The sequence below is a fragment of the Spinacia oleracea genome, chromosome 6 (assembly GCF_020520425.1).
Source record: "Spinacia oleracea cultivar Varoflay chromosome 6, BTI_SOV_V1, whole genome shotgun sequence".
Classification (NCBI taxonomy): domain Eukaryota; kingdom Viridiplantae; phylum Streptophyta; class Magnoliopsida; order Caryophyllales; family Amaranthaceae; genus Spinacia; species Spinacia oleracea.
Genome location: NC_079492.1, coordinates 135,467,666 through 135,481,066, shown reverse-complemented (window position 1 = coordinate 135,481,066; position 13,401 = coordinate 135,467,666). Strand labels below are relative to the sequence as shown.

General features: G+C 36.5%; 2 protein-coding genes across 2 annotated transcripts; both read right to left on the bottom strand.

Moving 5' to 3' along the window:
• Nucleotides 1–882: 882 nt before the first annotated feature.
• Nucleotides 883–5,211, bottom strand: LOC110799394 (uncharacterized). Its single transcript, XM_022004654.2, has 4 exons — nt 4,691–5,211; nt 4,247–4,421; nt 1,419–1,696; nt 883–1,253 (listed from the first exon to the last, which is right to left on the bottom strand). The coding sequence occupies exons 1-4, from the start codon at nt 5,093–5,095 to the stop codon at nt 1,146–1,148; spliced, it is 966 nt and encodes a 321-aa protein (XP_021860346.1). The 5' UTR covers nt 5,096–5,211; the 3' UTR covers nt 883–1,145.
• A 4,804-nt stretch (nt 5,212–10,015) lies between these two features.
• Nucleotides 10,016–11,767, bottom strand: LOC130464257 (uncharacterized). Its single transcript, XM_056833729.1, has 2 exons — nt 10,559–11,767; nt 10,016–10,241 (listed from the first exon to the last, which is right to left on the bottom strand). The coding sequence occupies exons 1-2, from the start codon at nt 11,520–11,522 to the stop codon at nt 10,207–10,209; spliced, it is 999 nt and encodes a 332-aa protein (XP_056689707.1). The 5' UTR covers nt 11,523–11,767; the 3' UTR covers nt 10,016–10,206.
• Between the last annotated feature and the right edge of the window lie 1,634 nt (nt 11,768–13,401).

Here is a 13,401-nt window from a genome sequence, read left to right as displayed (position 1 = left end):
TTGAAACCGGCTCAGTATTTCATCACAGTCACAGGTAATGGAACTGAAATCTATGCCAACCCGTGAATTCAAGCTATCTTTCAAGGAGTAGTATTTAGATCAGTTCCCGAGTATGCACGGATATTCAAAAATTATTATTCGACTATCTTTTTTTTTAAAAAAAAAATTAACTGAATATTTATCCCTTATAGTTAATGCATATTTAATAAATCATGAACATATTCATTTAATAATATAATATGCAATTTCCTCCCTACTACGTATTTTATTTTTAAAATTTTTATTTTGAAACTATCCTACTACGTATTATATATTTTGTATGTTTAATATGATAATTTGACCAAAATATTCCATAGGCTTATATGTTAATTTTACCTATTTTGAATAAATATATTTTCTATTATTGATATAACTGTTTGACTAAACTATTACCAAAAACTTCTAATACTGACGTATAATCCTATATTTTTTTTCTCATACCGAGTTAATACAAAGGGAGAGAAAATAAATTAGATTCTTTTTTTAGAAAAGTGACTTTTGACAGGAAAATATTGCACCAGGAAGAGACATGTGTCATTCCTGATGTCTGTTAAGTAGATAGATATACTTGGAATCTTGATGCTCTTTTGGAAGAATAGAGCTTCCGATCAGTTTAAAAAATGACTGAAATGTGATTTACTGTAACAGGTTGCAACAATGACTGTGATACCACATGCTGTTATTGTGTCATCAAACAACCACCAGTATGTGTGCAGTGCTGCAATGAAGATCCTTAATCTGCCACAAAACCAGCTGCTTCGGCTTGCTGCAAACCGTTTTATACTTCTCTGTTCATTGTACATGACTAATTAACTAAAAATACAGTACTAAATTTGATGGAAATGTCACAAATAGCATAGCAGATTATTTTTGTGGTCTTGAGGAATTTTTGTAATTATTCAAAATATAAAGAATAAAGAAGTGTAAATTCTAAGAAATGCCGAAGCAGATTATTACACTTACTAAGTTCGGAAAGGCTACACATGTTTTACAAAAAAGCTCCGGCTCGTAGTCATTAGGTGAATACAGCGTCCAATGGAACATACAAAAATGCACAATTCACAATCAACTCATTTGATTGAAAAAAATATATCAAAATGCAGATACTATGCCCTCCTTGATAGCCAAAGGAACACAGCAGCTGATGCAATCTGCACTTTCAGGTCCGCAACATCAACATCATGACCACCCTCGACTAGACCCCACTTGTCCACCTACAGAAATTAGAAACAAAAGGCCATGATCTCAAAACATATTTCTCATACAGGATTTTTGAACTTGTAAGTTATAAAATAACTTCATTGATGCAGCAAGTCATGGTTAGATCGGGTTTGGGGGGGGGGGGGGGTCGATTAAGGAACACAGCCGATGCCACTAACCTGCAGATCTTCTTCAAGACGAATCAGCTCAATGGCCTCCTCAATTTGCAACCTGCCACGAACTATACCGATAGAGATAATTAAAGAATGTGATGCGGATGTCAATGCGTCAATGGCTGCCAGTTCACAATCGTCTGCTTTCTTCAATAGACTTTCTACGGCTTTTACAAGACCTTCATCCTGCTTGCCACCATAAAAACAGGTGTACACAACAGGCTTGTACCCAAATTCTGACTCCACCCACTTAAGTAGTGGATCTATTTTCTCAACTTGGCGTTCTGCAGAGATTTTCAGAGTAAATGTGTGATTAGGAACATCGATTTAAGTAATATAGAAAATTCCATATAAAAAGACCAATGTTCATAGTTCAATGAAGCAAGCTTAGTTTTAAAAGGCGCGAGGCACACCAAGGAGCAAAAGTCCCTGGAGCCTAGACACACATTTAAAAAAAAAAAAAAAAACCTTTTGTGGTATTTACTTTCAGGGAGAAAAATAATCAAAATAGTACTCCCTCCTGTTTTTTTTTAATGCATCCACTTTTAAAAAAGAGGTGCTTTTTTTATGTATCCACTTCTACTTTATTCTATTTTTTGCAATCATTTTTTATAATCTTACCCGCCTTTCCCCATAATAATTACACATTTTCATCATCTCTATCCTACTTTACCCGCTATTACTCAATAATTTATTACATCTTTCTTACTTTTTCAACCTTTTTCTTACAACCAATCATTACTCCTCTTTTTAGTAAGGTTCAAGCAACTCTTTAGTAAAACAAACAAACGGGGGGATATAGGAAGATTCAAGTAACTTTTTAGTCACTGACAATTTATTTAGGTTCTCAAAAGAAGTGTATCACACCTTACATAAAACAGTTACTTTAAATTAAAAAAAAAAAGAGGAGTTTATATGACATGTCGGCCGTTGCTGAAAAAGACGAGGAAAAATGGAAAATTTTAGGGTTTCCTCTCTCCTCTTTTCAATATAGTAAATCCTAACTGTTAGAGAGCCATTAAAGTCACGTGGTTTTGGCCTTTTTAAAAGAAAATATCATTTGTCAACAATGCGCCTAGGAAAAGGTGCAAAGGCGCACGCCTTCCGAGGGTGCCTGAGGCGTCAGGACTTGCGCCTTGAGCCTAGGGTGCGCTTTTCAAAACTATGGAAGCAGGGCACAAAATCAGAGTCAAGTTAAAAATATAATTCAAAGCACATTCTGGTCCTCCCCTCAAGAGAGTCAAGACTGCTCAGCAACTGACAGGAAAAAACCTTGATTTCTAGACTGGCAGTTTAAGAAGACCATTATCAAATGCTTCTGAATATACATACACATATTCAAAGATTATGAGCACACAGCACAGTTCACATAACATTACTCAAAGCTTTCAGCAACCATGCTAAGTCGTTACACTAGATCTCGAATGAAAAGGTTCCAAGTTATTGTCTTGTTTGGCAATTGACTTTGGATACACGAAGTATTTCTTATTGGCTTTCAGCTTTCAAGTTATTGATTGATGTGGCTTCTCAGCACAAATAATCAAGATAACTGCAACAGCACTTTCTCGAGTATTGGCTGTTTTTCCAAAAGTTGGTTCTATTGTATAAAATCAGCGGTTAGCTAATAACTGATTTTAGAGAGAGAGAGAGAGAGAGAAAGAGAAAGAGAAAGAGAAAGAGAAAGAGAAAGAGAAAGAGAAAGAGAAAGAGAAAGAGAAAGAGAAAGAGAAAGAGAAAGAGAAAGAGAAAGAGAAAGAAAGAGAGTGATACTATTGTTTGATCCCAGGACCTAAAGGTTAGGGATTCAACTCCCAACCACTAATCCATATGGAAAGCCTGTAATCTAACACCTAATTTACCAAATATCTTTATGGTAATTATTACTATGAGCTGAATAAACAACCAATACAAAGAGCTAACATTAATAGTGGGTCAAACAGGCGAAGTGAAGCAACAACTTGCCAACATGTAATTCCAAGTTTCCAACCAAAGCCTATGGAGTAATATACTACCAATTGGGGCATGCTTAAATTGGGGGCATAATAGAAGAAAAGTAAAGGGAATGAAATGGATGGAGTTGGTGGTTGATAGGATATGGTAGTGATTGTGTCAAAAGGAGGGGAATATGGGGGAATTACCCTCATTTTGGGGGTGACAAGTGTATGAAAAACGGGGTAAAAACGTGCCTAGGTGCAAGGTGAATAGGGTAAAGCACTTTTTTTGAATCTAGGCGAGCACTCAAAGAGGTGCACCTATAGCTCACATCTTTTATTCACCAACTTTTTATAGTTATTAAGTGTGCCTCACTTCGAGGCGCACCAAAGGCTACGCTAGTGCGCCTTGAGATTATAGACCGATAGCTAAATTCATATATTCCATTTATTTTGTCTTCATTACCCCCATAATGCATTAACCTCAATCCAAGCATGTCTTTATAGAGACAATGAGTTTAAGTTACTTTAAGCTATATTGTCTATTTATATTACATGAATACTTCACCAGAAAATGAACTTGCATTACTTAATCCCCTTCCTCTTGTATTGTGTTACTTTCACCCTCTTAACTTCTTATAACGTTCGTATTTGCCAACCAAACACAAACAGAGCACCTAGAATGCGCTCATAAAAAGAACACAAAGCTATATAAATACGCATTATTGTCTCATGAGTGCTACTATATTACTATTGTTCTCCAACAGTCCAGCTCCACAAGCATAGAGGACCGGCCCTCGGCAATAGAATGTCATCAATTACCATCAAATTTGTACACAAGCATGGATAAACATCACATGTACGCATTAAAACAAGAGAGGGTGATCAAAACTAGGGCCATACCATAGACACCGATGGTTAACTCATTGTCATTTGGAGCTCGACAAAAAACTAAGTCTTGATTGAATTTGCTCATCAAATTATCGATTATTTTCGGGCGAACCACAGGAACTCGTTCTAATGCAGTACAAGCAAGCTTCATGAGTGGCATTGTGAAGGGTCTTATTCCATCTGTTTGCTACAAATAATACCAAACAAACCCGAAATTCAATTAACACCAAAACCCAACTCAAACAACATCAAAACACAAATACTCAGTACCAATCTCACAAGAGCAATAACAGAACCAAAAGATAAATTATAAATGCTGACAAGAATTGTGCAGCAACCCAACAAATTAACATCATCTCCGAATACCCAATTCACATCCTAGCTCATTAAAAGAAAATAACAAACATGATCACCTCAAAATTCCGATCTATGAAAAGAGAGAGGAGATGAAGTAACCTGGAAATCCCACTCAGCAGCAATGGCTTTAGCAAGAGAGATAGTGGGAAGTTTAAGGGGACGTTTGGAAGGGGTTTTTAGGGTACGATAATCAAGCATTACACTCCACCCATTCCCATCTTCAGCTTCTCTCGTCGTCACTTTCTTGTAGAATCTCTTTCCGACAATTGACCCTGTCATGAACGACATTGGCATCGTCACTGTCGACGCCGCTTCCTTCTTTGCCGCCCTCAGGTGTATGCTACTGTCTCCGCCGCCTGATGAGAAGGTAAATGCATCGGATTCTTCGGTGGAAGTGGTGGAGGTGGCTGCTGCGACGGTGAATGTCCGGCGGTGATTGGTTAGGGTTCGTAGGGTTTGTGAGTTGATTGATTTTAGGGAGTTTCTTATGATGTTTGAAGCCATTGATTCAGGAATAACGGGATTTGAAGGTTTGATTGAATGGAATTGAATTTCTGGGGATCGACTGAAATGTTTGGAAATGGTTTTTCATCCGGGGAGGGTTTATCAACTGCGGTGCACTTGCTTTGTTACTGTCTATTTTGACTTAACTCATTTTTAATCCATGGTTACTAATTAGGTATCGGTATCAATTGTCTGTTGATTTAGCGGTGATTGAGGTTGAATTTGGTAGGGAAGACTCCGTTCGATCCCCCGCAACAACAATTGGGAGGGGACTGAAACCTATTCACTCAGAACTCGCCCCGAATCCGGATTAGCCCTAAAGGTGAACCGGTGCTAACACCAAAAAAAACTAATTAAGTTTCGGTCTGATGGTTAAGATAGAGGTTTTTTATATAATACTTCGTATTTCTTTTGTTCTTATTTACGTGACATAATTAATTAGTCATGGTTTGTTAATGTACGATTTCAAACATTAATAATATTTAATTATGGATAAGAAAAAATTATAAAAAGTTGATCTTTAAAAAATATTTATTGAAACGAATATAACAATACCCCACAGGACTATGATTTTTTTAAAGTATAAATTACAAAAAGAAGTCAAATAAGCTTGTGTGAATAGTGTCCAAAACCCAATTATGTCATGTAAATAAGAATGAAGGAAGTAGGTCACAATTAAGTTCGAATTATTAATTTGGCCAGTTAACGGGAATTTTTGTAATTATGTATGAGATGATGTTAGGCCATAAACTTTGTGGCGGAATGCTATAAAATAAACTATACGGAGTATATGACAACTTACATTAAAACTGACGAAAAAAGAAACTGGGACAAATAAAGTAATGATTTTCTCTCTTTTCACCAAAATATGTTTGCACTGACTCTTCTTATTGTGAAGTTGCATGTTTTGATCAACGATTATTTTTGGACTTTTGGTCATGAATATGCCTCTTTGGTGCTCTCTCTTGCCCACTTCTCTATTTCTTTAAGTCCTAAGTAAATGTTTATTATCTTTTATTCTGCTCCATGCTCATGAAGTCATGAGTCATGACCAAGCTATAAATGGTTGACAAAATTTTTACTATCACTTTTACTACGATTGCCCCTCATACTATTATGTGTATGAATGGACAAGCATGTGATCATATTGCGATGTAGACATGACGTCTCTCATGCATGTCCAACGCATGTGACACGTGATAGACATAAGCGAGCATGTGGTAGGAGCTTAGAGACCATAACTGCGATATCATTGTATTTTATAAATTAACAATACATTGCACGAATTAGTTTGTTAGCTTAAAATATCGAACAATATTACTTGTCAATTACACATATGCACTAACTAGTATTTTCACACACAAATTAGGCACAATCTTAAATGATAATGTACACGAGCTACTTGCATGCTCAACAATAACTTTTAAAGTAGTTTTTTCTCTTTGTTTTGTGTGTTTTATTTGAGTAAGTTACTTATGATTCCAACTAAATAGAAATAACATCCTCCTTTTACGTTAGTGTTAACAAAAGTTAACAAAACTAACTTTTGGAGCTTTTTTTTGTGTGTGTGCAAATGAACCACAAGGGCGGGGATGAGAATCGATCTCAGGATCACCTGAAATCGGGATGGAAACTCTAACCAACTGAGTTGTCCATGACTCTCACTTTTGGAGCATTGGTTGGCCAAAGCTATGAAGTTTAGCTTTATTTTACTACAAAGTATTTCCAAATAATTTGTAACAAACTCTAACCACTACTTGATAGTCATGATATGTTAAAAACAGCAGAAGCACAGCAGAAGAGAAGATTGCAGAGATTTAGTTCTTAGCAGCCATAAACAAAGCTTGCTAAGATAGAGAGAATATTATTGAGAGTATTGCTTAGAGTGTACGCTCATTACAACAGAATTATTAATTAAACTTAGAAAGGAAATAATCTACTTATATAAGACAACAATGCCTTGCTGTCATAGCCAATCAGAAGGCAGCAGAATCCTAACAACCAATCACAGTGCAGCAGTACATCAACCAATCATATTGCAGCATTGCTAACAACCAAGCTGATGTCAGTAATTCAGTTACAAGAGCTGTAATCATGTGTGGGCAAGACTAGCTTGTGTATGGTGAGGCTGCACTTGTGTGTGTTGATCATTCTGTAATCCAACACCCCCCCTCAAGCTAGGGGTACTAGGAGAGAGGCCTAGCTTGGAAAGAAGCTCAGTGAATTGAGGTGAAGGCAAAGCTTTAGTAAAGACATCTGCAATTTGAGAATGAGTTGGTAAATAAGTTAATTGAAGCAGACCCTCCATGACCTTTTCTCTGGTAAAATGACAGTCTATTTCTATGTGTTTTGTTCTTTCATGGAAAACTGGATTCTTGCCTATGTATATGGCTGACTGGTTATCACAATGCAATGTCACTGGTTTAAGATTAGTAATCCCAAACTCTTCCAAAAGTCTGACCAACCAAGTCACTTCTGAAGCAGCAGCTGCCATTGCTCTATATTCAGCTTCTGAAGAGCTTTTAGAGACTGTCCCTTGTTTCTTTGACTTCCATGAGACAGGGGAACCACCCAGGAGTAAAACATAACCAGTGATGGACCTTCTTGTGTTGGGACATGAAGCCCAATCACTGTCAGAGAAGGCCTGTAAGGTAAGAGAGGTGGAAGCTTTGAGTAATATACCTTGACCCTCAGTGTGTGAGACATATCTAAGCACATGAACTAGAGCTGCAACATGTGGTAGTCTAGGCATGTGCATAAACTGGCTCAGTAACTGTACTGCAAATGAAAGATCAGGTCTTGTGTGTGTGAGAAAGTTCAACTTCCCCACAAGGCATCTGTACAGTTCTGGATTGGTGTATGGTTGTCCCTCATCAATTAACAATTTGGTGTTGATAGGGAGAGGAGTCAAAGCTGGTTTCTTGACATCAAAACCACTGTCAGCTAGCAAGGACTTAGTGAACTTCTTTTGAGTCAAAATTACACCATCAGACATGTACCCAACTTCTATTCCCAAGAAATAACTCAGAATGCCAAGATCCTTGATGCTGAAAACATCATTCAAGTGTTTCTTCAAAGCTGTAATGGTTGGTAAATGATTACCTGTAAGCAAGATATCATCCACATATACTGCAGCCAAAGTAATATACCCCTCATGCTTCTTGATAAACAGTGAGTAGTCATTCTTTGATTGGATGAATCCTTGTTTCTGCAGTTCACTGTGTAACTTAGCAAACCATTGTCTACTTGCCTGTTTGAGCCCATATAGTGACTTGGTAAGTTTACACACTTTGTTCTCTGGATTGGGAATCCCTTCTGGCATTCTCATGTAAACTTCTTCATGGAGATCCCCATGAAGAAAAGCATTGTTTACATCAAGTTGGTAGATATCCCAGTTCATGTTAGCTGCCACTGCAATAATACATCTGACTGTTGCCATTTTCACTACAGGAGAAAAAGTCTCATCATAATCTATGCCATATTTCTGTGTGTAACCCTGTGCAACAAGTCTTGCTTTACATCTTTCCAGACTCCCATCAGCCTTAAGTTTAACCTTGAACACCCATTTGCACCCTATAGGTTTCTTACCAGTAGGTAAGGTCACAACTTCCCATGTATGATTTGCTAACAAAGCTTCAATTTCTTTCTCCATGGCCTGTATCCATTCTGGGCTCAAAGTAGCTTCTTTGTAGTTCTTTGGTTCAGTCAGACTTTCTAACTTGGTAATCAAGGCATGATGACTTTGTGGCACACAGGTATAAGAAACAAGATTGCACCAGTGTGTGGAAGTAAAGCAATGGTAGTTATCTAAGTATGAGGGTGGTTTGGATGTTCTTGTGGATTTTCTGATAGGTGTGTTATCAGGGTGATTTGTGAGAGGAATAGAAGAAGAAAGAGTAGAAGGAGATGAGAGATCAGAAGAGACAGGAGAAATGTTAGAAACAGAAGGTGAAGGAGAGAGAGATGGAGAAAGAGAGGAAGTGGTAGAAGAAGATGGAGAGATAGTGGACTGTATAGTGGATGAAGATAATGGTGTTTGTTGAACTGTGGAGATAGAAATATCTAGATTAGGTTGTAGGGGTGTGTGTACAGGTAAGAAAATGTATGGAGGAAAGTCTGAAACTGCAGAAGTTGTTTCAGTAGACAAATGGAAAGGAAAATGTGTTTCATGAAAGGTAACATCTCTGGAGATGCTGATTTTGTTTGACTCAGTATCCAACACTTTGTACCCTTTCTGTGTAGGTGAGTAACCAATAAACACACATGGCTTTGCCCTTGCATCAAACTTGCTTCTGTCCACCTTAGTAGTGGAAACATAGCACAAGCACCCAAAAGATCTCAGATGTGTGTATGAGGGTTTGTGACCATGTAACTTTTCATAAGGAGTGAGATTCCCAATACTTTTTAATGGCATTCTGTTAATAAGATAAGTAGCACACAAGACACATTCTCCCCAATATCTGATAGGCAACTTTGATTGAAAATGCAAAGCCCTAGCTGTTTCTAGCAAATGTCTGTGTTTTCTTTCCACAACCCCATTCTGTTGTGGTGTTCCATTGCAACTGGTTTGATGCACTATGCCTTTGTCTATTAAAATCTTTCTCATTTCTCCTTCACACAATTCTAATGCATTATCTGACCTGACACACAAAACTTTTGAACTGAATTGTGTCTCTACCATTTTCAGAAAAGAATCAAGAATAGGAACAGCATCAGTTTTAGATTTTAACAAATGTGTCCAAGTTGTTCTGGTAAAATCATCAACTATAGTAAGAAACATAGTACATCCATTGTGTGTTTTGTGCTTATAGGGTCCCCAGGTATCCAAGTGTACCATCTGAAACATTCTTGATGTTTTGATACTACTAATTGGAAAAGAATTCCTAGATTGCTTAGCAGCTGGACATATCTGACAGATAACATCATGATTGGAAACATTTCCTAAGCTATCAATCACATGTTTCATTTTTAAGAAAGGCATATGTCCTAATCTCAAGTGCCAAACCTGAGCATCTGCATTATTGGTTGTAGTTGAAGCTGAGAGACAACTTGTGGCTGATTGAACTCCATTGTCTTCATTTGTATTTACACTGTACAATCCAGACTTCATTTTACCAAGAACCTGTGGCCCTTTCATTGAATGGCCCTGAATGAAACATTTATCAGCAGTAAATGAGACAGTGCATTGCATATCTGAACATAACTTATTCACAGACAATAGGTTGTATTGAAAATCTGGAACATGTAGAACACCCTTCAGTTGTATGTTCTTGTCTATTGTCACAGTTCCTTTGTGATATATTGACACCTTTCTTCCATCAGGTATAGTGATATACTCATCATTTTCATTAACAGATTCATATTGATCAAACATACTTAGGTTTGAGCACATATGATCTGATGCACCACTGTCCAATAGCCAGCTGGAATTAGAACAAGTAAGAAAACAATAAGTATTATTACCTGCCATGAATGCATGGCCTGATGTATCTCCTTCTTCAAACTCAGTATCTGGTGTCACCTTGTCTGGCTGTTGTTGTTGCTTATTTAGCAGGTTCAACAACTGAGTACATTGTTCAGCAGTCAGAAATCCAGGTTGGCTTTGTTGTGGTTCCTTTTCTGGAGTGTAAAATTGTTGTTGATACTCTGTCATATCATCTCCATACCCTTCATCTGAATATGCTGCTGCAGCTGCTCTTTTATCAGTTTTGAATCCTGTAAAACCAGGTGGAAACCCATGTAGTTTGAAACATCTTTCTGTACTGTGTCCATTGACTTTACAATGATCACAGAAATAGCTTGCCACTGGCCTTCTGAAATTTGCAGACTTATTTCCTCCAAAATTTCCATAAGCACTTCTTCCTGTATTAGAAGATTGTTGACCTCTGTATCCACCTCTATGATAATCATTGTATCTCCTTCTATCAACAGCAAATGCATGAGAATCATGAGATGGCACTGGAGTACTTATCTCCCTTTGCCTCTCTTCTTGTGCTAGCATTCTGTATGCATGTGAGATTGTAGGTAGAGGTTGCTGCATCAGCAGATTACCCCTAACAATAGCTAGATGTTCTCCAAGTTTCATCAAGAATTGCATAAGTCTCTGATCTTGTTGCATCTTGAAGATCTTTTGTGTCAGATTGCATGTACAAAGATTACAAGTACATGTAGGCAAAGGATTTGCAGCACTGATCTTATCCCACAGAGATTTTATCTCAGTAAAGAACTCTGAGATATTCTGTCCACCTTGTTTCATTTCTGACACTTGTTGCTCCAGAGAAAACAACTGAGGTCCTGAAATAAAGCCAAACCTATCTTCCAAGTCCAACCAAATCTCTCTAGCTGTTTGAAAATATAAGACACTCTTTGCAATAGTAGAATCTAGGTTGAATAGCAGCCATGAAATCATCATATCATTACATCTCATCCATGCATGGTATGTTGGATGATCAACATCAGGTTTTGTCAAAGTTCCATTAATGAAATTAACCTAATTTGTTCTTAGAAGAGATGGATATCATCATGCTTCTTTTCCAGTCACCATATCCATCTCCTTTAAACTTGATAGAAACCAATTGATTAGCTGTGTTATCAGTAGGATGAAGGTAGAAAGGACTAGTAATATCCTGATTAGGTGTAGAATTACTGTGATCTCCCATTTTCAATTGAAAGAGAGTCTAAAAAACAGGTTCAGATACTGAGATTGATGAAAAGAATACAGGAATATCAACTGAGAATGACTATTACTGACAATATATCACAGAACCAACACTAGATTTAGGAATCTAACTAAACAGATTTCCAGAATTTTCAGTAAATTGCAGAAAAAATTGATTATCACAGCTTCGAATCAAAGAATTTGCAGAAACAAATCATACCAGAATCAACAGGACTGATTGTAGAAATAAGAACTCGAAATGCAGCTTTGTATCACTGCTCTGATACCATGTTAAAAACAGCAGAAGCACAGCAGAAGAGAAGATTGCAGAGATTTAGTTCTTAGCAGCCATAAACAAAGCTTGCTAAGATAGAGAGAATATTATTGAGAGTATTGCTTAGAGTGTACGCTCATTACAACAGAATTATTAATTAAACTTAGAAAGGAAATAATCTACTTATATAAGACAACAATGCCTTGCTGTCATAGCCAATCAGAAGGCAGCAGAATCCTAACAACCAATCACAGTGCAGCAGTACATCAACCAATCATATTGCAGCATTGCTAACAACCAAGCTGATGTCAGTAATTCAGTTACAAGAGCTGTAATCCTGTGTGGGCAAGACTAGCTTGTGTATGGTGAGGCTGCACTTGTGTGTGTTGATCATTCTGTAATCCAACATGATAGCTACCTATAACAACTTCTAGTTTACTGCTTATAACACAAGTACAAAAGTTAGGTTATTCCCAACTTTTTTTTGTTTTTCCTTCTTTAAAAAAAATAACAAACAAGTATTCCTTGATCGAACATCTACGTACTGTTATTATTAACAATTACTACGATAGTTAGTTTTGCTGAACAAGCTAGTCTCATAGTATATATTTTCTTCTTCTAACTTATTTCATGAACAAATTAGATTGTCACTGATGAGTCCGTTTAGAATCGAAAATTTGAGTCCAATTTTTTTTAATTGTATAGTCCAATCAAATTTGATTTTCTAAATAAGTAAGAATACAATCTAGGATAAATTACTTTTTACCACCTAAAAAACTCAAAATTTTATACCACCTAAAAACTAAAACTTGTATTTTATTACCTAATAAAAATTTAAAACTTGTTTTTTACCACCTGAAAAATGGAAAAATATATGAAAATGTTATGTAGGGGCCGGTAATACTTCTTATATGTTATATTCTTCCACGATTTCATGTATTTAACTTTCTTCTATTCCCCAACTTTCTTATGTTCCATGAATTTACATAATTTTCACCACCATTAATTCACAAAATTGACAAAATTTAATGGAAGTAAAGAGAGAAGGGTGAAAAATTAAAGAAAATCGCATAGGGAGTGTAAAAAATTGGAGCGAAATTGAATTAGGTAGCCATACATAAAGGTTTAATCTATTTTTCCGCTTTCAGGTGGTAAAAAACAAGTTTTATTTTTTTATGTGGTAAAATACAACTTTTAATATTTTAGATGATAAGAAACAATTTTACGATTTTTGTAGTTGATAAAAAATAATTTGTCCTACCATCTATCCTAATTTATTTTCCTTCAAAAAAAAAAAATATTATTTTCCTTTCACGTCAACTAAACCCCTGTTGACCCGAAATCTTAGGCATTGAGTGCATGCTCACCAAAAAG

Coding starts and splice junctions, on each gene's coding strand:
- LOC130464257 (XM_056833729.1), bottom strand. CDS start 11,522: ATGAGATGTAATGATATGATGATTTCATGGCTGCTATTCAACCTAGAT. Junction 10,242..10,558: donor AGGCCATGCATTCATGGCAG/GTAATAATACTT, acceptor TGTTTCATTCAG/GGCCATTCAATGAAAGGGCC.
- LOC110799394 (XM_022004654.2), bottom strand. CDS start 5,095: ATGGCTTCAAACATCATAAGAAACTCCCTAAAATCAATCAACTCACAA. Junction 4,422..4,690: donor CTGCTGAGTGGGATTTCCAG/GTTACTTCATCT, acceptor TATTATTTGTAG/CAAACAGATGGAATAAGACC. Junction 1,254..1,418: donor GTCTTGAAGAAGATCTGCAG/GTTAGTGGCATC, acceptor TAATTTCTGTAG/GTGGACAAGTGGGGTCTAGT.